The sequence below is a fragment of the Oryctolagus cuniculus genome, chromosome 5 (genome assembly GCF_051225735.1).
Source record: "Oryctolagus cuniculus isolate XC-2025 breed Fujian yellow rabbit chromosome 5, ASM5122573v1, whole genome shotgun sequence".
Lineage (NCBI taxonomy): Eukaryota > Metazoa > Chordata > Mammalia > Lagomorpha > Leporidae > Oryctolagus > Oryctolagus cuniculus.
The window spans coordinates 164121133-164147201 of NC_142871.1; the positions used below are offsets into that span (position 1 = coordinate 164121133).

General features: G+C 50.7%; 1 protein-coding gene and 1 long non-coding RNA gene across 2 annotated transcripts; both read left to right on the top strand.

Annotated features, from left to right (window-relative positions):
- The first annotated feature begins 61 nt into the window (after positions 1-61).
- Positions 62-11024, top strand: LOC138849843 (uncharacterized). Its single transcript, XR_011389064.2, has 3 exons — positions 62-197; positions 4394-4553; positions 10487-11024. It is a non-coding gene; the product is annotated as an uncharacterized LOC138849843 (long non-coding RNA).
- Positions 11025-12691: 1667 nt separating this feature from the next.
- Positions 12692-15526, top strand: LOC149126844 (uncharacterized). The gene is made up of 4 exons (XM_089333569.1): positions 12692-12839; positions 14497-14847; positions 14936-14998; positions 15091-15526. The coding sequence occupies exons 1-4, from the start codon at positions 12692-12694 to the stop codon at positions 15267-15269; spliced, it is 741 nt and encodes a 246-aa protein (XP_089189695.1). The 3' UTR covers positions 15270-15526.
- Positions 15527-26069: the final 10543 nt, after the last annotated feature.

Below are 26069 nucleotides of genomic sequence, written 5' to 3' on the forward strand. Positions count from 1 at the left end.
TTCCTGATCCGTCCAAGGAGCAGGAACTACGACGGCTCGGACGTTGCTTCCTCCCAAGCACCCGCCAGCAGAGGAAGCACCATAAGGCGGGGGCTGCAGGAGCGGGGTGGAGTCAGATGGACCTGTGCTCACTCTCTGGCCCTGCTCCCGACCTCTCTGTGACCTGGGGCAGTTCCAGAGTCTCCGCTGTAAACTCGGTAAGCCTACATTTCCGCTTTGAAAACAAAACAAGGTGGAGTATGGGTGGAACATGCTTAGGACATACTTGGCACTAAAACTCTCATGGCCCTCATCTGCAAGCAACTCTCACTCTGTAGATGAGGGGCTGGGTTAACGTATGAGAGCAGACACGGGGCTTTTGAAAAAGAACGCTCTAGAAGAAAAACAGGCACAGGATATCAGTCCCTCAGTGAGAACTGTTCACTCCCCACCGCTGGTAGAATAAAACCTGCAGATTTTTTTTTTTAAGCTGAATGACTTGGTCTGAATCATATCCATGATTTTCCCAGGCTGTTTGGTTGCTGTTTTTTTTTTTTTTAAAGATTTATTTATTTATTTGAAAGGCAGAGTTACAGAGAGAGAGGGAAAGAAACAGAGAGAAACATTTCCGATGTTTCACTTGGTTCACTCCCCAGATGGCTGCAAAGGCCAGGGCTGGGTCTCCCACTTGGGTGGCAGGGGTCCAAACACTTGGGGCACCTGCTGCTGCTTTCCTAGGCCATTAGCAGGGAACTGGATCAGAGTGAAGCTGTCGGGACATGAACCAGTGCCCAGATGGGATGCCGGGGTAGCAGCTTTACCCACTATGCCACAGCGGTGACCCCTGGCTTGTGCATTTTGCCAAGTAACCCTTGTGTACTGTTTTGGTCTGTTTTGTATTGTTCCAACAAGACAGCTGAGACTGGGTACGGTGCCCAGTGAAGGGGCTTTTTTGGCTCACTGTTTTAGTGCCCAGAGGGCTCAGATAACACGGCACCAGCACCCGGGCCAGCTCTGTCAGTGTGGAGCAACAAAAAAGGGTCTGGATGCGTGCAGAAGGGAGCGAAGAGGCAGGAGGGGCCAGGCTCCTCCCTCTGGCTGGACCTGGCTCTCTTCTGGTTACAACTCATGGAAGAGGGCACTTAGTCCCTCCTGCCAGACCTGAGTCGCACCAGCTGGAGAGCCGGAGTCCGTTCGAGAAGGCAGAGCCCAGTGGCCTCCTGTTCTGGCCCCCAGCACGTGGAGCTCTGGGGAAGGCCTGTGTTCAGATCGCAGCCTGCACTGGCGTGTGTGTTTCCACCCCGTGCTTCTCTGTGTGTTGTTACTTCCACCCCGTGCTGGCCTTTGTGAGCAGGCAGGCGCTGCTGTGTCTGGCTTCTCTGTTGAGGAAGAGGACCTGGTCATTCACCCTGGGGTCCTTGCCGTGCTACATGGTGTCTGGATCATAGCTCACCTTCCTCGTGGTTAGTGGATCGAACAAGAATTATAGTAAGTGGCCGGCGCTGTGGCTCACTAGGCTAATCCTCCGCCTAGCGGTGCTGGCACACCGGGTTCTAGTCCCGGTCGGGGTGCCGGATTCTGTCCCGGTTGCCCTTCTTCCAGGCCAGCTCTCTGCTGTGGCCCGGGAGTGCAGTGGAGGATGGCCCAAGTGCTTGGGCCCTGCACCCCATGGGAGACCAGGAGAAGCACCTGGCTCCTGCCTTCAGATCAGCGTGCCGGCCGCGGCAGCCATTGGAGGGTGAACCAACGGCAAAGGAAGACCTCTCTCTCTCTCTCTCTCTCTCTCTCTCTCACTGTCCACTCTGCCTGTAAAAAAAAAAAAAAAAAAAAAAAAAAAAAAAAAAAAAAAGATAATAAGTAATTAGCTTATCTTGGAGACCTTTTGAAGTGTCAGGCACTGTGTTTTATGTGGATTTGAAGCAGGTGGCGTATAATACGCTTTATACAGATAAGGAAACTAAAGTGTGGAGCTATTAAGTAACTTATTCAAGGTCTTGTAATGGCAGAGCCAAGATTCAGATCTAGGGTTAATATCCAAATCCAATATCTTAACTACAGTACTCTATTGCTCTAAGCAAATGAGTAAACATCCAAGACAAGCCGTATGAAAAAGGAGCACATGCAGGGTGAGAAATATTATATTCCATGGCCAGAGCTGTGCTATGGCAGGGAAGGCAGCCGTCAGCAGTGCCAGCAGCCCATACGGGCGCTGGTTCAAGTGAGAGGTTGACCTCCCAGACTTAGACATGCCGTGTGTGCCATCTCGTCTTTGCTTTTCCTTCTGTCTTGCCTTCTTCTGGATTGATAAAGCATGTCTCCAGTGTTCTGTACTATCTCCCCTAATGGCTTCTGAGCCGTACCTCCTTGTCTGGTGGCGGTACTGGGCATGCTGTCCAGTAGGCTAGCGTGACCGACATCCGCACTTGAAATCTAGCTACAATACATTGAGACGTGCAATGGTGTAGAAGGCACACTGGCTTTTGAAGAGTTAGTACAAACGAGACTGTAAAAATACCTCACTGATGACAGTGATTACACGTGGAAATGCTCTTATTTTAAAGACACTGGATTAAATAAAATACTCATATAATACCAAAAATTAATTTCCTCTACTTCTTTTATCTTTTATTTTATATGGCTGCTGCAAAATTGAAAATCCCATGTGTGGCTGACATTCGTGATTTGCATTCTATTTCTATGGGAGAGAGCTGCTCTAGGAATTCTAATATGCGGCAGTAAGAAACTTGAAATAATGTATTTCAAGCAGAGAGAGACGGGGTGTGTCCTCACAGCTCTGTCGTGGGAACAACCCTTGCAAGAAGCCTCCCATGCATGGCCTCCCTCTGGGCCCTGCCTCCCGAAGATCCCAGCCCCACCCGAGGGCGCCTCCCTGGGGACGAGGCCTCTCACGCATGGGCTGGTGGAGGACAATGCACACTGAGACCGCAGCGCCGGCTCCCTGTCCCTCCAGGAGTGGCACCGTCACCGCCCTGCTGCGTCCTCACGCTCGCCATTGGCTGTGGAAGGCAGGCGAGCCTCGTCAGCCGGCTTCCGTACACAAAGTGGCACCGGCAGTGGGGGCCGCGGCGCACGGGTCTCCCAACAGCAGCCCACTGTCTGCCAGCACGTGATCTTCTCTCCTTGTCCACACCTTTGCCATTCTTGGTGCGCGTCATGCTTTGTGAGAGACCTGGTTTCCGTCTATTGTTATTTTCCCTTAAACTGAAGGGCTTCATTTAACATGGCCTGCGTGCTGATGTGCTGGTAGAGTTCCCTCCACTTCTGTTCGCCTGAAAATGTCTGTCTTTCGCTCTCTCTCCAAAGGTGCTTTACCTACACGTAACAGTTGAGGAGGCAATTACGACTGACACACTTTAAGCAGTTTGTTCCATCAAATTCTATATTACATTGACTCTGATGAGCAGTTAGGGACCACTTTTTTTTTTTTAACTTTTTATTTATTTGAAAGGCAGAATTATAGAGAGGCAGAAAGGTCTTCCATCTACTGGTTCACTCCCAAATGGCCATAATGGCCAGAGCTGGGCTGATCGGAAGCCAGAAGCTTCTTCTGGGTTGCCCACGTGGGTGCAGGGGCCCAAGGACCTGGGCCATCTTCTACTGCTTTCCCAGGCCATAGCAGAGAGCTGGATTGGAAGCAGCCAGGACTCGAACCGGTGCCCACATGGGATGCTGGCACTGTAGGCAGCGGCTTTACCCAATACACCACAGCGCCAGCCCCAGGGACCTCTTTCATTGTTCCCTGTCTTTTTTCCCTTTGACTACTTTTAAGATTTTCCATGATTGATTACCTGTACGTTAGACTACTTTTTTTCACTCACATCACTGAAGCGTGGTTCATTTTTTCCCATCTTATTTATCTTTGTTTCAGTTTGGAAAGTTTCTATTTGAAATTCAAAATATACTATTTTATTTTAAATAATATATTTTTAACTTCTAAAATTTCTGTAGAACTCCTTTTTATAATATTTGTGTCTGTCTCTGCTGAGATGGCTCATCCATTCCCTCATGTGTTTGACTTTTAAAAAAAGTCCTTCATTATATTTGTTAGAGCTGGGTTAAAGTCTTGGCTAAACCCGTCACAGTGTGACCTCTGGGCATTCACAGTAATTGTTATATTACAGGTTGGATTCTTCTGCTGCTTTATGGTGTCCAGAAAGTTTTTCATTCCACCACGGGCATTGGAAACGCTGCATTGTTGGGAAATAGCAAACTTTGTTAACAGAGCCTTATCCGCAAAATCTGCTGCCTAGTTAACCGACTGCAGCGTGGCTTGGTCGTGCGCACCTTTGGCGGAGGCTTTGTCAGTGCCGGCTGTAGTAACCCTTCCTGAGAGGGACAAGGAGCTCTGTCCCTGAGACACGTCTCCCATGAGGTTTTAATTTAACTCCTACAGGCTCTCTCCACTCCAGTGTCTCCCAACACTGAGCAATCCCTGGAATCCGTGAAGCCCCGCCTCTCCTCAGTAGCTCTTTGCTAGATGTTGCAGAAATTCTCCCCACGTGTGTATAACTTAGTGTGCGCCCGAAGAATCAAGAGAGTCCCAAGAAAACCCGGTAAGCTCGGAATCCTCAGACTCCTGTGTCTGCTTTCTCATACAGGTTAGGTCAGTGCTCTGGGGTACGGCTGCCTGTGCTGTCACTTGGAAAGTGCCTCCTACGTGGGAGGTGAGGGCGATGAAGCCGTCCCCCTGCGTTTCTCCTGTTTCGGGTATCACAGCCGTGTGCCTGCCTGTTGTCTGATCCTACAGCTGTAGCACCCGGTTGTACAGTTTGGGGTGGAGAGTAGGTTTGATGCTCATTTCTCCGTCATAACAGAAAGTGCCCAGGAGTTTAGAAAGAGATGCTTTTATTTGCTCCTGGACTCCTGACCTGAAGCTGATGTGCCGTCCTCTGCACCAGTAGTTCCAGGCTGGTAGATTTCACAGCTCCATGGAATTAAAACTTTGTGGGTCAATACATGAAAAACCACATGACGGCATCCTCAGTGGTGAAAGATTGAAAATGTGCAGCGTAAGCTCAGTGACAAGACAGTGTTTCCTGCTTTTACCATTTCTAGTCAACACAGCACTGGAAATTCTAGGTAGACACAGACAATAAAAATAATAGGCATTCAGACTGGACAAGGAGGAAAATAACCTCTGTTCACCGATGTCATTTTTTATTTATTTTTTAAAATTTATTTGTTTAGTAGAAAGGCAGAGTTACAGAGAGAGAAGCAAAGACAGAGAGATCTTTTATCCATTGGTTCACTCCCCAAATGGCCACAGTGGCCAGGGCTGGGCCAGGCCAAAGCCAGGAGCCAGGTGCTTCATTTGGGTCTCCCACGTGGGTACAGGGGCCCAAGGACTTGGGCCATCTTCTGCTGCTTTCTCAGGCCATAGCAGAGAGTTGGATCAGAAATGGAGCAGCCAGGACTCAAACTGGCCGCTATATGGGATGTTGGCACTGCAGACCAGGGCTTAACCTGCACACCAGTGCCAACCCCACTTGTCATTTTACATATAGAAAAGTACGCATTACACACATGCACATGTTAACAAATGAATGCAGCCAAGTTGCAATATACAGAGAAACTCAAAAATCAGCTGTATTTCTAGTCATTAGTAATGAATAAACTAAAAAAGAAATAATTTCATTGAAATAGCATCAGAAAGAATAAAATACTTAGGAATTGGTTTAGCCTGTTTCCCATTGCTACAGAGAAGAGCTAAGGCTAGATATTTGGGAAAGAAAAGAGGTTTACTTACCTGGAAGTTTTGGGGCTGCAAGTCTAAGATGGGGGGACTCCATCCACTCCTCCTCTGAGGGGGGAGGCCTCTCCAGACTGCATCACAACACAGCAGGGAAATGATGGGGGGACAGCTGTGTTGGTGGCCTGTCTGTGTAACAACCCGCTCTGGGGCCCGTACTCATCCCTGCACGGGGCCACAGCCCCCCTGATCCAATCACCTTCCACTAGGCCTCCACCTTAGCACTGCCATTCAGAGGGCTGTGCCTCCAGGGAGCCACTTCAAACCAAAGGTACACCATTGCAGGAACAACTTGAACAGACAGACAAGATGAAAGCTAGGTACGCTGAAGGCTATAAAACATGTTGAAAGAGACAAAATAAATGCAAAGGGTTTTGTGTCCTTGGATTAGATTTAATATTGTTACAATCCTAATACTCACAGGGGTCTACAGATCCATTCAAGTCCCTCCCAAAACCCCAATGACATTTTTTGCAGAAATAGAAAAACCTTCCCCAAATTCATATGGAATCTCAAGTGACCCTGGAAAGCCAAACAATATGGAACAGTGAGTGGAAGACTGATTTCCTAACTTGCTGCAAAGCCACAGTAATCAAAACAACGTGATATTGGCAGAGAGACTTATAGATCGATGGAGGCAAACACACAGCCCAGAAATAAATTTGAACAGAGTGAGTTTTAACAGAAGTGCCAAGATCATTCTTAGAAAAGACCTTTTATCTGCCAGTAGTTCCTGAAAAACTGGAAATTCACAGGCAGAAGAATGAACTTGGCTTTAACCTGATCCCAGGTACAAAAAAAACAAAAACAAAAAAAAAACAAAAAAAACCTCAAAATGGATCAAAGACCCGAACTTAAGAGCTAAAACTATAAGAATGCATTTTTTAAAAAAGCATAGGGGGAAATCTTTATGACATTGCATTCGGAAGTGATTTTTTGGATACTGTAGGCAATAAAAAATAAGCAAATTGGACTTCTTGGAAATTGGAAGCTTTTCTGCTTCAAAGCATTCAATTGAGAGAATGAAAGGGAATCTACTGAATGGGAGAAAATATCTCCAGATCATCATATATCTAATAAGAGATCAATATCTGGGTTATGTAATGAGCTACAGCTCACCAACAAAGCAAACAATCCAACCAACAGGTGTACACATACTCTGAGTAGCCATTTCTCCCAAGATCGACAAACCGTGAGAAGGTGCTCAACCTCACTGGTCATTAGATCAAAACCACAGTGGAAAACTACTTCATTCACATCCATTAGGATGGTGACAAACACGACCCTGGAAATGTGTCAATGTTGCCAAGGGCGTGGAGAAATCTGAGCTGCTGTGCATGCTGGGAGAAATGTAACTGCTGTGGTTAGAAGAGTCTTCAAAAACCCAAACGTAGAATTTGATCCAGCAATTCCTCTGCTGGGTGTATTTCCAAATGAATTGAAAGCAGGGACCCAGATACTTGCACACCAGTCCTCATAGCACTATTCACAGTGACCCAAAGGTGGAAATCTCCACTGTCCATCAACTAATACACAGGTAAACAAAACATTATATATACACACACACACACACACATATATACACACACAATGAATATTATTCAGCCCTTAAAAAGGAAGAAAATTATGCTATGCTAATCATGTTAGAACCTTAAAAACGTGATACCCAGTGAAATAACCCAGATGAAAAAGGACAAATGTCATATGGGAAATTTATACAGGCAGAAAGTAAAACAGAAGTTAGCAGGGAATGAGGGGAGGAAAAAGACAGAGTTATTGTTGAATGGTTAGAATTTCTGTTTTGGATGATAAAAAAATTTCTGGAAAAGATGGTGATGATCGACCAACATTATGAATGAACTTTTTTTTTAAAAGATTTATTTATATAGTTGAAAGGCAGTTACATAGAGATTGGGAGAGCCAGTCCATGCCACTCAGTGCAGGAGTCACAGGGATGGGACGGCCCCCAGCAAGGAAGCCAGAGCCAGGCCTGCAGTGCCGCCGTCCGAGAGCCTGCGTCGTGGTGTCCAGGCTAAGCCGCCGCCTGCAACACCAGGATCCCAAACAGGGACCAGTGCAAATCCCAGGGGCCTCACTTCTGATCCAGCTCCCTGCTAATGTGCCTGGGAAAGCAGCAGAAGATGTTCAAGTCCTTGGGCCCCTGCCACCAGGTGGGAGACCCAGATGCAGTGCCAGTCTCCTGGCTTCAGCCTGGCCCAACCAAGGCCATTGCATCCATTCTGGGAGAGAACCAGAACATGGAAGATTCATTCTCTTTCTCTCTCTCTCTCTCCCCCCCCCCTTTCTCTCTCTTTCTCTGTAAGTCTGCCTTTCAAATATATAAATAAATCTTTTTACTTAGTTGTGGCTGACCTCTGAGCCGGCATCTCTGGGTTCATGGCGCCATTGGCCCTAAGCTTCTGGAGACTGCTGGCCAGTCCTCCCTCCCCACAGCTGGTTCCTCTCCCCCGCCCCTCACTCAAGGCCATGGCCAGGCATAGGCTGGGCCCCTCTGTTTGCTTTCTCCCTACAGCTCTCCTGTCTCAAGTCTCAGCTCTCACCTCCATGTCTTTGCCTCGACAACTCCGTGTTACCACCTAGATTCCTGATAAAACCCATGATCTCTACAGGGCAACCCCTCCAGGCCTGCAGCCACAGAGAATAGGGAGAATAGGTAGAATTCTGTCATAGGGGATGCGGCTATGCACTGGGTCAGAAACTCCACGTTCGCTTTCCCTTGCATCACCTGAATACCAAGGCCAGGGACAGAGGTGAGCGGCACCTCTCACGATCGCACCACCCCTCGGCCTCTGAGCGCCTGGGCTAGAGGTCCTGGCTTCCACCAGGACACAATTGCAGCTCCACGGAACCGGACGAGGGACCCCCCTGCCCATGGGGGTCTTCATGCCGCTGAACCGGGAGCAGAGTGAAGGGGTAACCGACTGATTACGAGAAGAAATTGGGGTGCCACTGCACGGTGGAGGGAGGGGGCTGCATGTGGAGCAGAGGACGTCTGGGGTGCTCCCTGGAACGCTCACGTCCGGTCACCAACCTTGGGGACATCCAGGGCGGTCAGCAGAGGTGGGACCTCGAAGCACGCAGGGACCTCAGGAGCGGCACTTGAGGTCACCACATCAGAAACAGACCCAACAGGGCGAGCACAGGATGTGTGGGGTGAGGAGTGGGAGAGAAAGTGTGAGACGTCACCGCGGGTACACGACCCACTCCAGGTCCAGGAGGGCAGCAGCTGTGACTGTTTTCTTCCCTGTGTGCTCTGTGTGTGCTGTGTACTGTGTGTCTGTGCCTTGTGTGTGTGTGCTCTGTGTGTGTGCTGTGTGTCTGTGCTGTGTGTGTGTGCTGTGTGCTCTGTGCCTGTGTGTGTGTGCTCTGTGTTTGTGCTGTGTGTGTTGTATGTGTGTACTGTGTGCTGTGTGTTGTGTCCTGTGTCACAGGATGTGTGGGGTGAGGAGTGGGAGAGAAAGTGTGAGACGTCACCGCGGGTACACGACCCACTCCAGGTCCAGGAGGGCAGCAGCTGTGACTGTTTTCTTCCCTGTGTGCTGTGTGTGTACTGTGTACTGTGTGTCTGTGCCTTGTGTGTGTGCTGTGTGTCTGTGCCTTGTGTGTGTGCTGTGTGCTCTGTGCCTGTGTGTGTGTGCTCTGTGTTTGTGCTGTGTGTGTTGTATGTGTGTACTGTGTGCTGTGTGTTGTGTCCTGTGTCACAGGATGTGTGGGGTGAGGAGTGGGAGAGAAAGTGTGAGACGTCACCGCGGGTACATGACCCACTCCAGGTCCAGGAGGGCAGCAGCTGTGACTGTTTTCTTCCCTGTGTGCTGTGTGTGTACTGTGTGTCTGTGCCTTGTGTGTGTGCTGTGTGCTGTGTGCCTGTGTGTGTGTGTGCTGTGTGTGTGCTGTGTGTCTGTGCTGTGTGTGTGTGCTGTGTGCTCTGTGCCTGTGTGTGTGTGCTCTGTGTTTGTGCTGTGTGTGTTGTGTGTGTGTACTGTGTCTGTGTGTGTGCTGTGTACTGTGTGTGTGTGCTGTGTGTGTGTGCTGTGTTTGTGTGTGTTGTGTGTACACTGTGTGCTGTGTTTGTGTATACTGTGTGCTGTGTGTGCTGTGTTGTACTGTGTGTGTGCCATGTTTGTGTGTGGTGTGTGTGTGTGTATACTGTGTGGTGTTTGTGTGCTGTGTGTGAGTTCTGTGTACTCTGTGTGTACTGTGTGCTGTGTGTGCTGTAAGTGCCGTGTGTGTGCTGTGTATTGTGTTTGTACTGTGTGCTCTGTGTGTGTGTGCTGTGTGCTTTGTGTGTGCATGCTATGTAATGTATGCTGTGTGTACTGTGTGTGTGTACTGAGTGTGTGCACCTGTGTGTGTGTGTGTGCTGTGTGTATGCTGGGTACTATGTGTGTGCTGTGTGTGTTTTGTGTGCTGTGTGTCTGCTGTGTGTGTGCACGTGCTCTGTGCCTGTGTGTGTTGTGTGTGTGCTGTGTGTGTTGTGTCCTGTGTGTGCGTGTGTGTCCTGAGTGTGTGTGCTGTGTGTGTACACTGTGTGCTGTTTGTGTATACTGTGTGCCATGTGCATGCAAACTGTGTGGTGTTTGTGTGTGCTGGGTGTGTATACTGTGTACTGTGTGTGTGTGTACCATGTGCTGTGTGTGTGTACTGTGTGCATGTGTGTATACTATGTGCTGTGTGTGTGTTTATAGTAACCACCTCTTTCTCCTCTTCCCCATGCAGTCCTTGGGGGCGGGATCCTGGAGGCGCTGGACCTGGGGTAAGTGTGAAGACTGCCCAGAGATGGAGACAGTGGCTGCTGGGATTTCGCATCTCTTCATTTTGGAGACAGGCTGAGAAGGTTACATGCAAACATAAGGGTTCTTTCCTTCCTTTTTTCTGTTTCTTAAAGGTTTACTTGCCTATTCAAAAATCAGAGTCAAAGAGAGAGAGGGAGAGACAGAGAGACATGTTTCCCATGCATCTGTGCACGCCCCGAGTGGCCACAATGGTCAGGACTGAGCCAAGCCACAGCCAGGAGCCAGGAGCTTCATCCAGGTCTCCCACATGGGTGCAGGGCCCAAGGACTTGGGCCTTCTTTAGCTGCTTTTCCAGGCCATAGCAGGGAGCTGCAGCAGAAGTGGAGCAGCCAGGACACAAACTGACGCTCAGATGGGATGCTGGCCTCACATGTGGCAGCTTTACTGGCTATGCCACACTGCCAGCCCCTATTTCTTCTTGTTGTTTTTGAAGATTTATTGACTTCAAAAGCAAAGAAACAGAGGGAGAGAGGGACGAAGAAAGAGATCGCCCAGCCCCTGGATGCATGGCTGCCTCAGCCAGGTCTGGGCCGGGCGGGAGCCAGGAGCCAGGAACTCCATCCAGGTCTCCCACATGGGTGCAGTGGTCCAAGCACTTGAGCCACTCCTGCTGCTTTCCCAGGCACAATAGCAGGAAGCTGGATCAGAAGTGCAGCAGCTGGGACTCAAACCAGCATTCCAGTATGCGATGCCAGCCTTGAGGCAGTTGTTTACCCACCACACCACAATGCTGGCCCCAAGAGTTGTTTTCCTTCTGCATGAAACAGATGAGTGTGGTGAATGGAAGTTGAGAAGCCAAAGGGTGGCTGTGTCTGCCCTGCAGGGGCTCATTTGATGTTGTCTGAAGACGCTGCCCTTTGGGGGCTGAGGTAAAGCTGTGCCAAGGACAAGGGGCTGGGGCGGGGAGACCTCTGTCACAGTCTGGAGGGACAGGGTCCAGGCAGGAGGGGACCCCCAGGGAGCATAAGTCAGCCCTGGCCCAGGCACAGAGCCTGTCCCCAGGCACTTTCTGCACTTTTTCCCCTTTGTCCTCCCTGCACCTGGACACTCTGTTGTTAACACCCAGTCTGGATACAGTTGCACTTGGGGCAATTGAAGCAATGGCCCTGGGCTGGGCCATCCTCTTACAGCCGGCGGGGCTGGCCGCAGAGCTCTCTAGTGATGGCCAAGGGGAGCAGAGTCCTGGGTGACAGCTGAGACACGGGCATCCAGGCACCCCCACACACACACACACCGCAGGGGCTAACCCTGGAGTACGGGGGTCTGATTTGAGGCCAAGGCCATCAGTGAATGGACTCTGCAGAGTCAGGGAACAAGGCAGAAATGAGGCTGAGAGATCACATTACCCCAGGATGTGTTTTACTTCCCTTCCTCCCTGGCAAGGCTCTCCCCCAACCCCCACCAGTTTATTAACAGCAGCAAGTTAGATGTTATTGCAACATTGTCTCCAATGTGAGAAGAGAGCAGTGGTAAACAAACTAGCAAGGTTTAAGGAGGTAGTGCATGCAACAGGGCAAATGGGCAGCTCATCAGAAATGTCTGATTCTGCGTTCTGACTGACTGGTGCTTCTCCTCCCCCAGCTTCTAGGATGTTGCTGGGCAATGGGCTTTCTGGGTGTGAAATTTGTAAAAATTCCCCCAAAGTTTTCTTCCCCAATGTTCTCCCGGGACGTCTCCAGGGGGCAGGCTGGGACCACCTAACTGACGGGGACATGGGCAGGATTTTGACGTGCAAACACTGGGCTGTTCTCCAAGGCCTGCTAAGGCTGCTTGTTCCTCCCCCAGCGAACTCCCTGTCTTCCCTTAGGCCTCTTTCACACACACAGGCTAGTGTCTACCTGCCCACCCAACAGAGTGGCCGGCTGCCCTCTGCGAGCCAGGTCTCTCCAGCCCCACACCAGCAGCCCAAGCAAGCCTCCTCGGCCTGGAGGAGCTTCTGGGCCCCACCCAGTGAACTTCCAGTTCTCCAGGATCGGCCCGTGACCGCCTTCCTCGGGAGTCTCCCTGCCCCATGGAAACTCCCAGGATGACGTGTGCTTGCCAGGTGCTGGCAGTGTCCACACCTCCTGGAAATCACTAGTTCAGTGTTTCAGATGTCACTTTCAGCGTCGTAGCCTCAGGGCGGAACATGAACTCAAGTCCTGTGTGCAGCATGAAGGGCCCCAGTGAGGCAGCGAGGAAAATGGAACAGGCTCTCTGCCTGGCGTCCCGAGGCGGGAGCCCAGAGGGCGCGGCCGCTGAAGGCAGCGTGACCACTCCCGGACCTTCGGGGGCAGGTGCTTTGGGGACAGGCTCTGAGGAGCCGCGCCTTATGCTCCCCGTGAGCTGTCCACGCACGGTGGACTGGAGATGCTCTGCTCTCGGCCCTTCCTGAGAAACCAGCAGAAGATGGCCCCAGAACCGTCCCCTGCCACCCCCGTGAGAGACCTGCATTAGTTCTAGCCTTTTTGAAATAATTTACCTTATTGATTTGAAAGGCAGAGTTACAGAGAGGGAGGGAGGAAGAGAGAAAGGAACAGAAGCACACACGCACACACACACACACAGAGGTCTTCCAAATAGCCACGATAGCCAGGGCTATGCCAGGCTGAAGCCCTGAACCAGGAGTTTCTATCAGGTCTGCTACGTGGGAGAAGCAGCCTAAACATCTGGGTCATCTTCGGAAGCTTTCCCAGGCCCATTAGCAGGGAGCTGGATCCGGGGTGAAGCAGCTGAGACTCAAACCAGCACCCATGTGGATGCCAGCACTGCACCGCTGGCTTAACCCATTACACCACAGTGCCAGCCCCACAGGCTCCTGGCTCAAACCAGCCCACCTGGCCATTGCGGCCACGTGGGGAGTACGCAGAGGATAGAAGATCACTTGACTTTTCAAATAAATCTTAAAAGAAGCCTGGGCTCCAGCGCTGTGGCATAGCAGTAAAGCTGCCGCCTGTGACACTGGCGTCCCATATTGGGAGGCTGGTTTGGGTCCCTGCTGCTCTGCTTCTGATCCAGCTCCTTCTAACATGCCTGGGAAGGCAGAGGAAGATGGCCAACTACCTGGGGCATTGCCACCTGCTGGGGAGACCTGGATGGAGTTTGGGTGCCTGCCTTCAGACGGGCCTAGTCCAGGCAGGGTAGCTATGGCCTGGGAAAACAGTAGAAGATGGCCCAAGTCCTGGGACTCCTATCTCAATGAGGGAGACCTAGAAGAAGCTCCTGGCTCCTGGATCAGCACAGCACGGCATCTGTGGCCATTTGGGGAGTGGACCAGCAGATGGATGACCTCTCTCACTCTCAGCACTTCTGATCCTGTGTAACTCTGCCTTTCAAATCAATCAATCAATCAAAGAATAAAGAGAAAGAAAAAAAACCATAGAAGTAAGATTGGTATTACCTTTACTTAATGGAAAACAGCAACAAGAGTCATCATACTTTAATATTTTCGGCTTAAGTAATGAAACTGTAGTGAGAATTCCTGGGGTGCTGGTTCTTTCCTCCCAGCCTTGAGGAGGTGACCAGCACTGCAGGAAATCACGGAGAAATCGCACCGTGCAATGTCCCTGGGCAACCGGAGGAGGGGTCACCTCCCCAGGGAGGGTTCCTCTCCCAAGAGGGCTTGGGCAGTCGGTCCAGAGGGATCACCACGTGTTCCTGGGCCCACGGCTGTGCTGGGCCCTGGGGGCTCCTCAAGAACTGCAGGAGACACCGATCCACCTGCTGTGTGGGGCGGGGGTTCCCAGGCTCATTTCCTACCTGAGAGGAGGTTGTGGCTTCCTGGGGAGAAACACAGGTCCTGAGGGCTCAGCACGAGGCTGTCCCAAGGAGACAGATCCGAGGCTGTGATGCGGCCAAGTCTTGTCGCTTCTGGGCTGTGTAGGTCCTGAGGAGTTGAAGCAGGGAGTCTCATTTTTTTTCTAAGTTGTATTCTATTTGTGTGAGAGTGAAGAGGGGAAAAGAGAGGGCTAGCGGAGGACGCCAGGACCCACTCGTGGTTCGGCCCCAGCCGAGAAGCTGCCCAGGAGCACGAGGAGGGCGCGGTCACCCTGCTGCAGCCCCTGGGCGTTCCCCAGGACCCAGAGGCCAGGGAGTACCTGGCGGGCCTCGGCCTGCTGCCAGGCACGGGGACCGAGGGGACGCCAGGCCCTCAGCCCCAGGATCCTGCGTCCCTGCCCCAGTCCTCACAGAGCAGCAAGCGCCCCCCCATAGAGGACGACTGCTCGGCTCTGGTGTTGAGTTGCCGTGACAGCATGGCCGTCGACGTTTCCTCCTCCGCAGGAAGCGACTCCTTCGAGGCCCCCAGTGAGTCTTGCCCTACCCCTGCCTCGGGGCCTCCAGGAGCTGAGCCCAAGGCCCTGAGGTGACCCTACTCTTGACTCTCCCCTACCAGGCCAGCCACTGCAGGAGTGGAGCCCTGCTCCCAGCGCCACCCCTGACTCCTCCCAAGTCTCCAGTGAGTCCTGCCCTACCCCTGCCACTTTGGGGCCTCCAGGAGCTGAGCCCAAGACCCCCAAGGTGACCCCACTCTTGACTCTCTCCTACCAGGCCAGCCACAGCAGGAGAGGAGCCCTGCTCCCAGCGCAGCCCCCCAGCCAGCCTCCAAGGCGTCGCCCTCCAGCCCCAGTGCCAGGAGCCGTGTGGACCTCACAGAGCCAGAAGCCGCCGCAGCTGCCCGTGAGCCTGAGGGGGCTGGGACCACAGCCACCGCAGCCACCCACCGCTGACACCACAGCCAGTGCCCAGGGCAAGGGGCAGGGCCGGCGCAGGGTCGGCAGGAGGATCCTCTGGTTCCTACTGAGGGCGTGCTGCATCCTGCCGTCCCGAGGGAGCAGCTCTGGTCACTGCTGCTGCAGAAAAGCCCCAAGTAGCCTCGCTCCGCCCACATCACCAGGAGCAATGCGCAGGCTGAGCTCACTGAAAGTGTTTCTTTTCTTGAGCATTTGCAAATGTTCCCAAAAATAAAATTCAACTTCTTGTGTGTGATGTTTGGGTCCCCTGTGCACCTTGGGGAGGTGATGGAGGTATGGGCGGGGGGAATTTCTCTTTCATGGAAAGAGAAACGCTGGGCGATCACACCCGTGTGTGGATCACAGAAGGGGTGACCTCATAGAAGTAGAGCATAGAGTGACGCCTCCCAGAGGCTGGGCAGGAGGGAGGGAGGGAGGGGAGTCACTCGTCCACCTGGCACAGGCACACAGGGGTCGGGGTCTGAGGTCTGGCACAGCAGGGCGGTCCCAGTCCACAGAGCTGAGCATTGCAACAGAGCTGTCAGTGTCCTATCCAACATCTCCTGCGTCGTCAAGGGAGAACACGACCCCATTCCCCTGAGGGCCATGCACCTGGCCTCATGGGGTCCGGGATCTACCGGCTCTGCAGTCCAACAGCTGCAGGTGGAGCCGGGCAGGACGTCCACGCTGCTGTGTGCCCGGCCTGCCCAAGGTGAGGCCCACATGTAGCAGAGGACGCAGGCAGGACGAGGCCCAAATGCAACAGAGGACACAGGCAGGACGAGGACCTGGTTTTAGAGAGAACCGGAGGACACTTGCATGCAGGAGCGACTTAGATTTTATTTGCTTAACATCAGATACCAGCACGGCTTAGGCCTTTGAGAATGGCTGAGAAAATGATGAGGCCATCAAATCTTTGATGGCTCGAAATCCCATCTCCTAGGCTTCCCTTCACTGGAGACAGGGCGAGCCTATTTGCACTGAATGTATTTGTCTACAAGGTCAGTTGCAATGGGGAGAAAGGGCTGAAATAAGCTGCTTTCTAAGTCTCTCTCTCTCTCTCATTTGTAATCGCTCTCATACCCAAGACTGCAGACTCCACTTAATTCAAACTGGGAACAGATTTTCAAATGTCAGGGGCAGCTGGGGAGTGGGGTTCTCTCAGTCCCAGGCCTCCAGATACTTGTCAGGCGGGGAGAGCAAGGAGGAAGGAGCTGCACCAGACCTGCTGCAATAGGAGCTGCCGCCTCCGAAGGACTCCCCTTCTTCCCCTTGTGCTGTTGTGAAATGGATGGGTGTTTGGGCCTCCTTCCTCTTGTCTGGCACATGGCTCCTAAAATCCTAGGCAACCCCAGAGATGTCAGAGTGCCTTTCACGTGCTAATGAGGTACCCGATGACCAAGGCTGAAGGTTGAGTCCATCACTAGTGGCCGAGGAATTAATCAGGACCACAGGGCGAAACTTCCATAGGAACTCTCAAGGATGGTTGAACACGTGGCGATTCCCGGAGGGCAGAGCCCAGATGGCCTGCAAGCTCTGTCGCCTGTCCCCACACCTCAGCCCATCCGTCTGGCTCTTCACCCACGTCCCTGGCAGTAGCCCTTATAATACGTGGTACATGGAGTGTTTTCCTGAGCTTTGTGAACTGCCTTAGCAAATTAATAGAACCCAAAGACAGGGCCGTGGGAACCCAAGTTTATTGCTGGTTGGTCAGAAGTTGAAGGGGGTGGTCCACGGGAGTGAACCCTCGACCTGTGTGATCTGAGTCAACCAGAGGCCTCCCAGCTGGGGTCTTGATTGGGCCAAGCGGGGGACCCCCACCCAGCTGGTGTCAGAAGCCTCATGCAGGGCGGCTAAGTGTGTGAGCAAAGGAGGTCCTCGTGGCCCCCATGCAGCCCTCTCCCTCTTCCCACACAGCCTCCACTTGCACATGGCTGACTTGGTCGCTGTTCTGGACTTTTCTCTGCTCTTGTAGTCCATGTGGCCTGGGAAAGGGCACGAGCCTGAGGGGGACATTCCGAGTTGTCCAACATTTTCAGAGGAATTATTATTTGCAAGCCAGACTGATAGGCAGACAGATCCCTTCTCCATTCCTCATCCTACCCATCACTTCCGTCTGGCTCTCCATCTGTGTCCTTTGTAATATCCCTTATAATAAATGGATAAGCCTGAGTGTTTGTCTGAGCTCTGTGAACTGCCCCAGCAAATTCATCCAAGCCCAGGGAGGGAGTTGCAGCCCTGAGCAGGAGAGCTCCCAGCTGCTGGCTCACCACCCCCAGTGCCTGCAAAAGCTGAGGCTGGACCAGGCTGAACCTGGGAGCCTGGAGTTCAAGCCAGGTCTCCCCTGTGGGCGGCAGGGGCCCCACTACTTGAGCCATCACTGCTGCCTCCCAAGGTTGGCATTCACAGGGATGCAGAGTCAGGAGCAAGAGCTGGGAGTCAAATTCCTGCACTCCGATGTGGCACGTGGACACTTTAACCAGCACTTTAGCCTGCTAGGCCAAACCCCCAGCCCTGGTTTAAGTTTGATCACAAGGATGGAGGCTGGAGACGAGGAGCGATGGGAGAAGCTAATTGGTCAACTGTCTGCAGCAAAAGGTCTTTTCTCATTCCTGAAAGTATGCTCAGACCTTAACTCAGGTCTTATGATGCCCTAGGCCCCGCTGCACCTGCTTATCAACCCAGGCAGTCCAGAAGCAACAGTACTTCTAGGCTGTCCTCCATCCCGAAGCTGTCCCCACTCTGCCTGGCCCTGCCTCTCTTCACTACAGCCTGTGTAGATTCCAGATAAACAAACGTTTACTTCCTGTCCCCACCTTTGTATCATTAAAACAAACACTCTTAGTCCTGGCCCAGCAGGTGTATTTCCACCTGTGATCTGGCCTGGCTGTTGGAAGTTGTAGGAACTCATCTGAGGACCTGGTGCTTCTTCTAAGTCAGTGACTGTAGTGGCTCCATAAACCCTTTTATTTCAGGCAGCTCTCAGCTTCAGGAGTTTGGGCTCCATGGGAGCATCCTGGCTTGAATTCTGGGTGCGTGGAGATGAGCAGCTCCACGTCACGCAGCCCCCACTTCCCTGCTTGCGTCATCCTTGGTTTTCAGTGTTGTTTTTCACCAAGTGACATCATCCTTCCCTTCAGAACTCCCTGGCCACACCACGTGGTTTGCCTTCACTTGGAAGTGGGCCACGGGGACTCCCACGTGGGCTCTGCCCCGTAGCTTCTTCACTCTGCCCAGGGTTCCTCTGCTCCCCCTGCTTCAGAGGCATGCTTCCATGACCTTGAAAAGAAATCGGTTTTTGTCTACTTTAAAGGCAGAGCGAGAGCGAGAGAGAAAGAGAGAAAGAGAGAGAGATTTTCTAGCCACCAGTTCATGTGCGTTTCCTGCACATGCTAGCAACAACCAGGGCTCTGGCCCAGATGGAAGCCAGGAGCCAGGAGCTCCATCCAGGTCTCCCATGTGGGCGGCAGGAACCTAAGTCCCTGAGGCACCATCCTCTGCCTTCCAGGGTGCATTAGCAGGGAGCTGGGTCAGAAGTAGGGTGCCTGGATTCAAGCCAGGAGGCAAAGGTGGCAGCAGCTGAACCCCTGTGCCACAAGTGTCTGCCCCTCCATGATCTTTTCCCATCTGGACCCACCCAGGGCGCTCTCTTTCCTTAGAGGCACTGTCCCCATGGCTGGGTATTTATCACCGCTATTTATCGCACTGTCTTTTGGACAGCTCTCTCCCCTTGCATGCACTTAGCATTCCTGGAGGGACTGTCACACACAGCCTCAGACCTCCCGAAGCCTGCAGAGGAGCCATAGGCCTGGGTTAACGGGCAGAAACAAAATGGGGCGTAGTCCCTGCCTTATGCCCATAGCTCTGTCTCTGATAATTGCTGGCTACTATTTAGAGATGGGTTTTACTGTTCATTTGTCCTTTAACAAATTTTTAGGAAGCATTCTCTACGGGTTAGGCGCTACGGCAGGCTTTGGGGCATGATAGTGAAGACAGCATTTCCGAAGTCTGTTTTGCTTATGAAGCTTCATTTCAATTCCCATTGTTAGGAACCTGGGGAGGGGAGGGTGGACACACAGGTTCTGTGGATCCTGGAGCTTTTTACAATTTATGAGTTCCTTTAAAAAAAAAAACACAAAATTACAAATAGAAATGACTATTTAACATGATAAAAAGAAATACTAAATCATTAAACTTAAATAAATGAAAAATATTAAAACACTGACAACTACCATGAGTATTGTAAAAAAAAATAAAAATAAAAAACCCATAAAAATCACATGGAACTTCATTAGCCATCTGGATTTCTCCTGCTAGTACTTGTTTCTCCTTGATTTCTCTGGCTTTCCTCTCTTTGGAACTATTTTCCTCTAAAGAGACTAAGAAGGCCATCAGTCTTCGCTTCAGCATTTTTGATTGAATTTGTTATTACTGCTATTGATGGTTCACAAAAAAATGAATCTTTAATCCCCCAGTTATGCGTGAATTTGTAGGATTGTCATCAAATTTAAGCAAACATCTATTGAGTTTCTATCACACAACAACTGTTGGATTAAGGACTTTTCAATTTTTTCCCATTTACTGATTAATTGCTAAAATAATCTTTGTGTTGGCAGCACTCATGAACCGTTTTGTCACGGAAGGAGCTCACTCAGGGCCCAGTGGTCTGCTTAACCACAGCATTTCTCACACTGGCCTGAAGTTACTTATTTGCTTGTGGGCCTCTCCATCTGTAAACTGCGAGGTTCGGGCACCTGGAGTGTTCACCTTTATACCCAGAGGCCCTGACCTGGAGTCTAGAACTCGGTAGTTGTCACGTGAAGGGGTGCACGACAGCACAAATGGAATATACCCGGCAGATCATCCTTATCAGAAGACAGAGGCCGGGTAGTTCTAACTAATCGTTTATCTCGTCTTGCGTAAGAGTGGTCTAATTGCTTTACTAGCGCTCGGTTCCAGCAAGACGGAGTGCATTTCCATTTGTGAAGGTGGCCGGCTCGAAGTGTGTGCTTTTCCTGCACATGGGAAATCGGAGAAGCTCCTGCTTCCAGACTGTGACTGTCCTGCAAATACAGTGTTTGGGGAAATGATTCCCCTCTCTCATTTTTCTTTTTTCTTTGCAAATACCCCAGGCCGTTCTTGAAGTCAACAAAGACAGGGAAAAACACTGATGATAACGCCATTCACTCAGTGGCACTGTGACAAGAGCCAAATTATTCCTCCTACTTAAATCATTTTTACTTATCTCATGAAAGGAGGATAATTTAATTTCAGGAGGTTGGAAGCATTGATTGAGCTGAGTCCCTCAAGCATTTATTAGACAAATGAGACTAATGAAAAAGAAATATGTTTTTCATCTTTAATTTCCAGCAGAGATTTATCGCCAAGCGTAGGAGAGCTGGTTTTTGAAATGTAACATATTCCCCCCAGAAGTCAACCCGGAGTTGACACTGTGATGGAGGTGTAGCAGAGGTGGCCCTGGGGGTTATGCAGTGCCATCACCTCTCCACCTGCAGCCTTTGTTCTGCAGCCAAGGGCTATAGAACCGCATCTCCAGCCCATTGCCTTCCAAATTGCATGGACCTTCACGTATTAATTATAGCCATTATTACAGGGCGCAGCAGCCACACACCATTTTTTCCTCCAGGAGGAAAGAGATTTTTTTTGTAAAAAATTAAATTCAGTTTTAATAAATGTCTCAATTTAGGTTTAGCAGAGATGGGATTGAGGGGGATTTGTCTCCATGAGTTCCAGGCTTTTCCAATGCCCCGTGGCAGGGAACAGGTTCAGGCCTCTCCTTCCTCCCCCCAAGGCTGCGTTCACACCCACGGAGCCCTTTGCTCATTACAGCCTCAGTCCATCCAGGTTTCCTCCATTCCGACCACATTTGCTCACTGTGTTTGTGCCAAAGGTGGGGAACCCTCTCTGGGCGTGGTGAAGGCTGGCGGGGTAGGGGGGAGCACCCTGTGCCCCCCGTCTCCCCACTCCTGTGATTCCAGAGATGAGGCTGTGAAGGGAGCTTCACCAGGGACCCTGGTCCATGCTGTTCAAGGTTGCCCCACTGGTACTTGTTTTCAGGAAAGCTTCAGGGTTGGTTTATGCCTGGGGTCCATGGTCAGCACCTTGTCTGGTTTCAGCCCACGTACTTCATTGTTGGTCAACACCAAACCAGGAGGAAAAGGCTGAGTGTAAGAACTAAGGCCCGCTGAGCTCTGCTTCTGGGAAGTGTGCTCCTGACCCCACAGACAGGAGTCTGGACCCATCCGTAGGAGGTGGGGAAGGAGAGTGGGAGACGTCTGGAATCCAGACACAGCCTGGGTTCCAAACACAGCTCCTGAATTCCCCAGCTCCGAACATCCAACTCCCAGCACTGGAGGAAACGACCACGCAGAAAATCGGGAAGGGTGCAGACCATCTGAACAATGCTACTGGGCCACAGATTCCAGCTGTCAGATGCAGAACCTCTCACCCAACAGCTGCAGAACACACAATCTTTAAAACCCTTAGAACATCCGCAAAGACAGAGACTGCCCTGAGCTGCAGAGTGCGTGCACCTTAGCAAATTCAGATGGAGAGCGAGTGCATGCTCCGTCCGACACGGGCTCATGCTAGAAATCCATCAGAGAACAACCACAGGAAAATCTCTAACCGCATGGAAATTAAACCTTTTCAATAGGTCAAAGGTCAAGGAGGTCTCTTCTAGAAGTTTGTAAAAAAAAAAAAAAACACCTAGAGATCTAAATGAAAATTAAAACATAAGACATTGGGAGATGGAGGGGAGGGGAGGAAGGGAGAGAGAGAGAGAGAATGAATGAATGACTATGAACCAAGCAATGCTAAGGGGAAGATTATAGCTTTAAATGTTTACATTAGATATGAAGAAAGCTCTCAATTCATTAACCTGCATTCCTACTCTAAGAAACTAGGAAAAGAAGCAGAGAAGAAACCCCAAATAGACACAATGAAAGAAACAATAAGGAGCAAAATCAATGAAATGGAAAGCAATTGAGAAAAATCTGTGAAACAAAGCTAGTTCTTTGAAGAAAAAAACCTGTATCAGGATTGACAAGCACACAAAGAACGCACACACGAATCACCAGCACTGGGAGTGGAGTAAGCAGAGGACATCACTCCACAGCCTCAGCCACTGGAAAGGTACCAAGCAAGTATCGCCAAGTTTATGCTGTCTGGGGACTTGGGAGAAATGGGTCATTTCTTTGAAAATGAAAACTCAGCCAGGATCCCATGAATGGCAGGAATATCCTTGTAACCACCATCAGTCACGAATTGTCCACAAATCCTGAGCAAGAAGCCTCGGGCCCAGGTGGTCTTGCTGCGTGCGCCGGGGTCCTCAAGCCCGCTCCCGGGTTCCGTGATTTGTTGGGAGGGCTTGTAGAGCTCAGCGTATGGTCTCACGGCTGAGATTTCTTACAGCCGTGGAAACAGAGCAGCAGCCGTGGCAGCGGAAGGAAAGGCACACTGGGCAGCATCCAGGGAAACCGGCGCGGGTGTGCAGGAGCCAGCCCCCCGCGGGGTCAAGAGAGGAGGCACTCTGGATTCCTCCCACGAGGAGCCGCAGCACCCAGGGGTCGAGCGCATTTTAAGAATCGGCCGTGCAGGCACGTAGCACAGAGCTTCTGACCAGTCACTGAACTCCCAGGCTTTCAGAGGGAAGGTGGTGGTGCAGTATAAGCCACTTTGCACTCGCAGCTTAGATAGAGCGAGTCACTCTTATTCTTTTTTTTTTTTTTTAAGGAATACACTTTATTTATTTATTTTTTTTTGACAGGCAGAGTGGACAGTGAGAGAGAGAGACAGAGAGAAAGGTCTTCCTTTGTCGTTGGTTCACCCTCCAATGGCCACTGTGGCCGGCGCATCACGCCTATCCGAAGGCAGGAGCCAGGTGCTTCTCCTGGTCTCCCATGGGGTGCAGGGCCCAAGCACTTGGGCCATCCTCCACTGCACTCCCGGGCCACAGTAGAGAGCTGGCCTGGAAGAGGGGCAACCTGGACAGAATCTGGTGTCCCAACTGGGACTAGAACCCAGTGTGCCGGCGCCGCAGGGTGGAGGATTAGCCTAGTGAGCCGTGGCACCGGCCCCACTCTTATTCTTGAAGGAAAGTCTTGTATTACCAAAGGAAACTCACTAGCCACATTCCCAGATACCGGCCAAGAGACAAGTGTGTACCAGGCCCTTGTAAGTATAGCACCCCCACATCGGCTACATCAACTCTGCTGCACTCGGAAGAGTTTCATAAAAACAGTGAAAGAAGAATTAACCCCCGTTTTATACAGTATTTTCTAGATGGCAGGAGAGAAGGGAGCACTTGCCAACTCATTTTTGGAGGCCAGGATTACCTCGAAACCAAGGCCATATAGGTAGTGTAACAAAAAGAAAACTATAGATCAAGATTTCTCATGATCTTAGACATGAAAACCTTCCATAAATTATTAAAAAACTGGCTCCAAAAATGTACTTATCAGGATTTATATATCATGACCAGTGGGACTTATTTTAGTTATGCAAAGCTGGTTCAGTGTTTGGAAATCAACCAATGTGATCTACCAAATCATAGCAGAATTCCATATGATCTCCTCAGTATAGGAAAAGCATTTGACAAAATTCAACCTCTTATAATACTACAAAGAAACTTCTGCCAAGTTAGGAATAGAGCTATATATATTTAGCTCCATAAAAAGTGTCGACACACAACCTATGGCTAACATGGAACGTATGGCTTTCCCTGAAAGATCAGAAAAGAAGGCAAAGATGTCTGCTTCCATTGCTGCCATTCAACGCCACACTGGAGTGTGAGCCATAGGAATAGGACAAGAGACAGAAGGAAAGGGCTGTGTTCACCAGCTCTGCCACTGTCATGAAATACCCGCGGCAGGCCAGCGTTGCTTACAGAAGAGGTTTGCTTAGCTGCCAGTTCTGGAGACGGCAGGTCTAGGAGCTTCACCTGGTGGCGGTCTTCCTGCTGGCAGAGTTCCCCGAGCATCACAAGGCAGGCGCTGGGAGAGTGCATGTGTGGTCTCTCTCCTCTCCTCACAGACCTCCAGGGCTCAGCCATGGACTCCACCCTCGTTTGCCAAGGGTCTTGCCTCTGAGCAGAATAATCTGGTGAAGTTTCTACCCTTAAGAATTGGAGATTAAACTCCTGGGAGAGTTTGGGTGTTGGGGCAATTCATAGCAAGTAATAGAAATGGAATAGAAGACATTGTCTCCATTTGCAAATGATATCATTGTGTCGAAAATTCCAGGTTAACTACAAAAACCAAATTCCTAAAATAAGTGGATTCAGCAAGAGATAAGAACAGTGCACAAAAATCAGTCACATTTCTGTATTCTGGCAATGAACATGTGTGAAAGCACAGTATCATTTGCGATAACTTTGTAGAAGATTTATTTATTTTATTTGAAAGGCAGAGTTACAGAGAGAGAGAGCGGTAGAGACAGTCTTCCAACAAATCTTCCCCAAATGGCTGCAATGGCTGGAGCTGGGTCAGGCTAAAGCCAGAAGCCAGGAGCCAGGAGCTTCTTCCAGGTCTCCCATGTGGGTGAGTGCAGGGGCCCAAGCAGTTGAGCCACCTTTCGCTGCTTTCCCGGGTGTAGTAACAGGAAGCTAGATCAGAAGTGGAGCAGTTGGGACTGGAACTGGTGCCCATTATTGGATGCTGATATAATGGGTGCTGGCTTAACCTGCTTTGCCACAACACCAGCCCCTACAATCATTCCTAAGACAAGAGAATGCTAGGTGTAATTTTATCAAAGTGTGTAGAATTTATAGGCTGCGAATTTAAAAATACTAATGAAGCAGGCAAATGTATTCATAGGTTGAAAGACTAAATACAGTAGGGATGTGAATTCTACACAGTGATCTACAAGTTTATCAGAGTCTCCATCAAGATTAGCAATGTAAATTTCCACATAAATATAAAAGCTTATTTAACATTTATATGGAAAGACTTGGGCCCTAGAATAAGTAAAACAATTCTGACCAAGAAGAATAAGAAAGGGATAGGCCTGAATCAAGATTGTGTGGTATTCACCCTAGACAAAAATTCTCCAAACTCAGTAGTCCAGACTGCACAATCCAATTGGAAAATGAGCACAAGACATTAAGAGAGAGTTTTGTCAAGGAGAAGATACAGAGAGAAAATGGGCATATCAGAATGTTCCGGCCGGCGCCGCGGCTCACTAGGCTAATCCTCCGCCTAGCGGCGCCGGCACACCGGGTTCTAGTCCCGGTCGGGGCGCCGGATTCTGTCCCGGTTGCCCCTCTTCCAGGCCAGCCCTCTGCTGTGGCCTGGGAGTGCAGTGGAGGATGGCCCAGGTGCTTGGGCCCTGTACCCCATGGGAGACCAGGAAAAGCACCTGGCTCCTGGCTCCTGCCATCGGATCAGCGCGGTGCGCTGTCCGCAGCGCGCCGGCCGCGGCGGCCATTGGAGGGTGAACCAACGGCAAAAGGAAGACCTTTCTCTCTGTCTCTCTCTCTCACTGTCCACTCTGCCTGTCAAAAAAAAAAAAAAAAAAAAAAAAAAGAATGAAAAGAATGTTCCACACCAGCAGCCGCAGGCACGGAGAGTGCGTCACAAAGACGCGTGGCAGTTGCGTTTAATAATCAGATCTTGAATCAGCGCAGGTGCACTTCCACAGGTGAGCGGTTAGACATACAAACTGGAGCACTAGTCAACGACACAAAGGAGTGAGCCATCCATTCACACAGCAGCTTGCCAGGACTTGAACGACTCTTCAGGGGATTATGCTGGGTGAAACAACGAAACAAAAAACCCA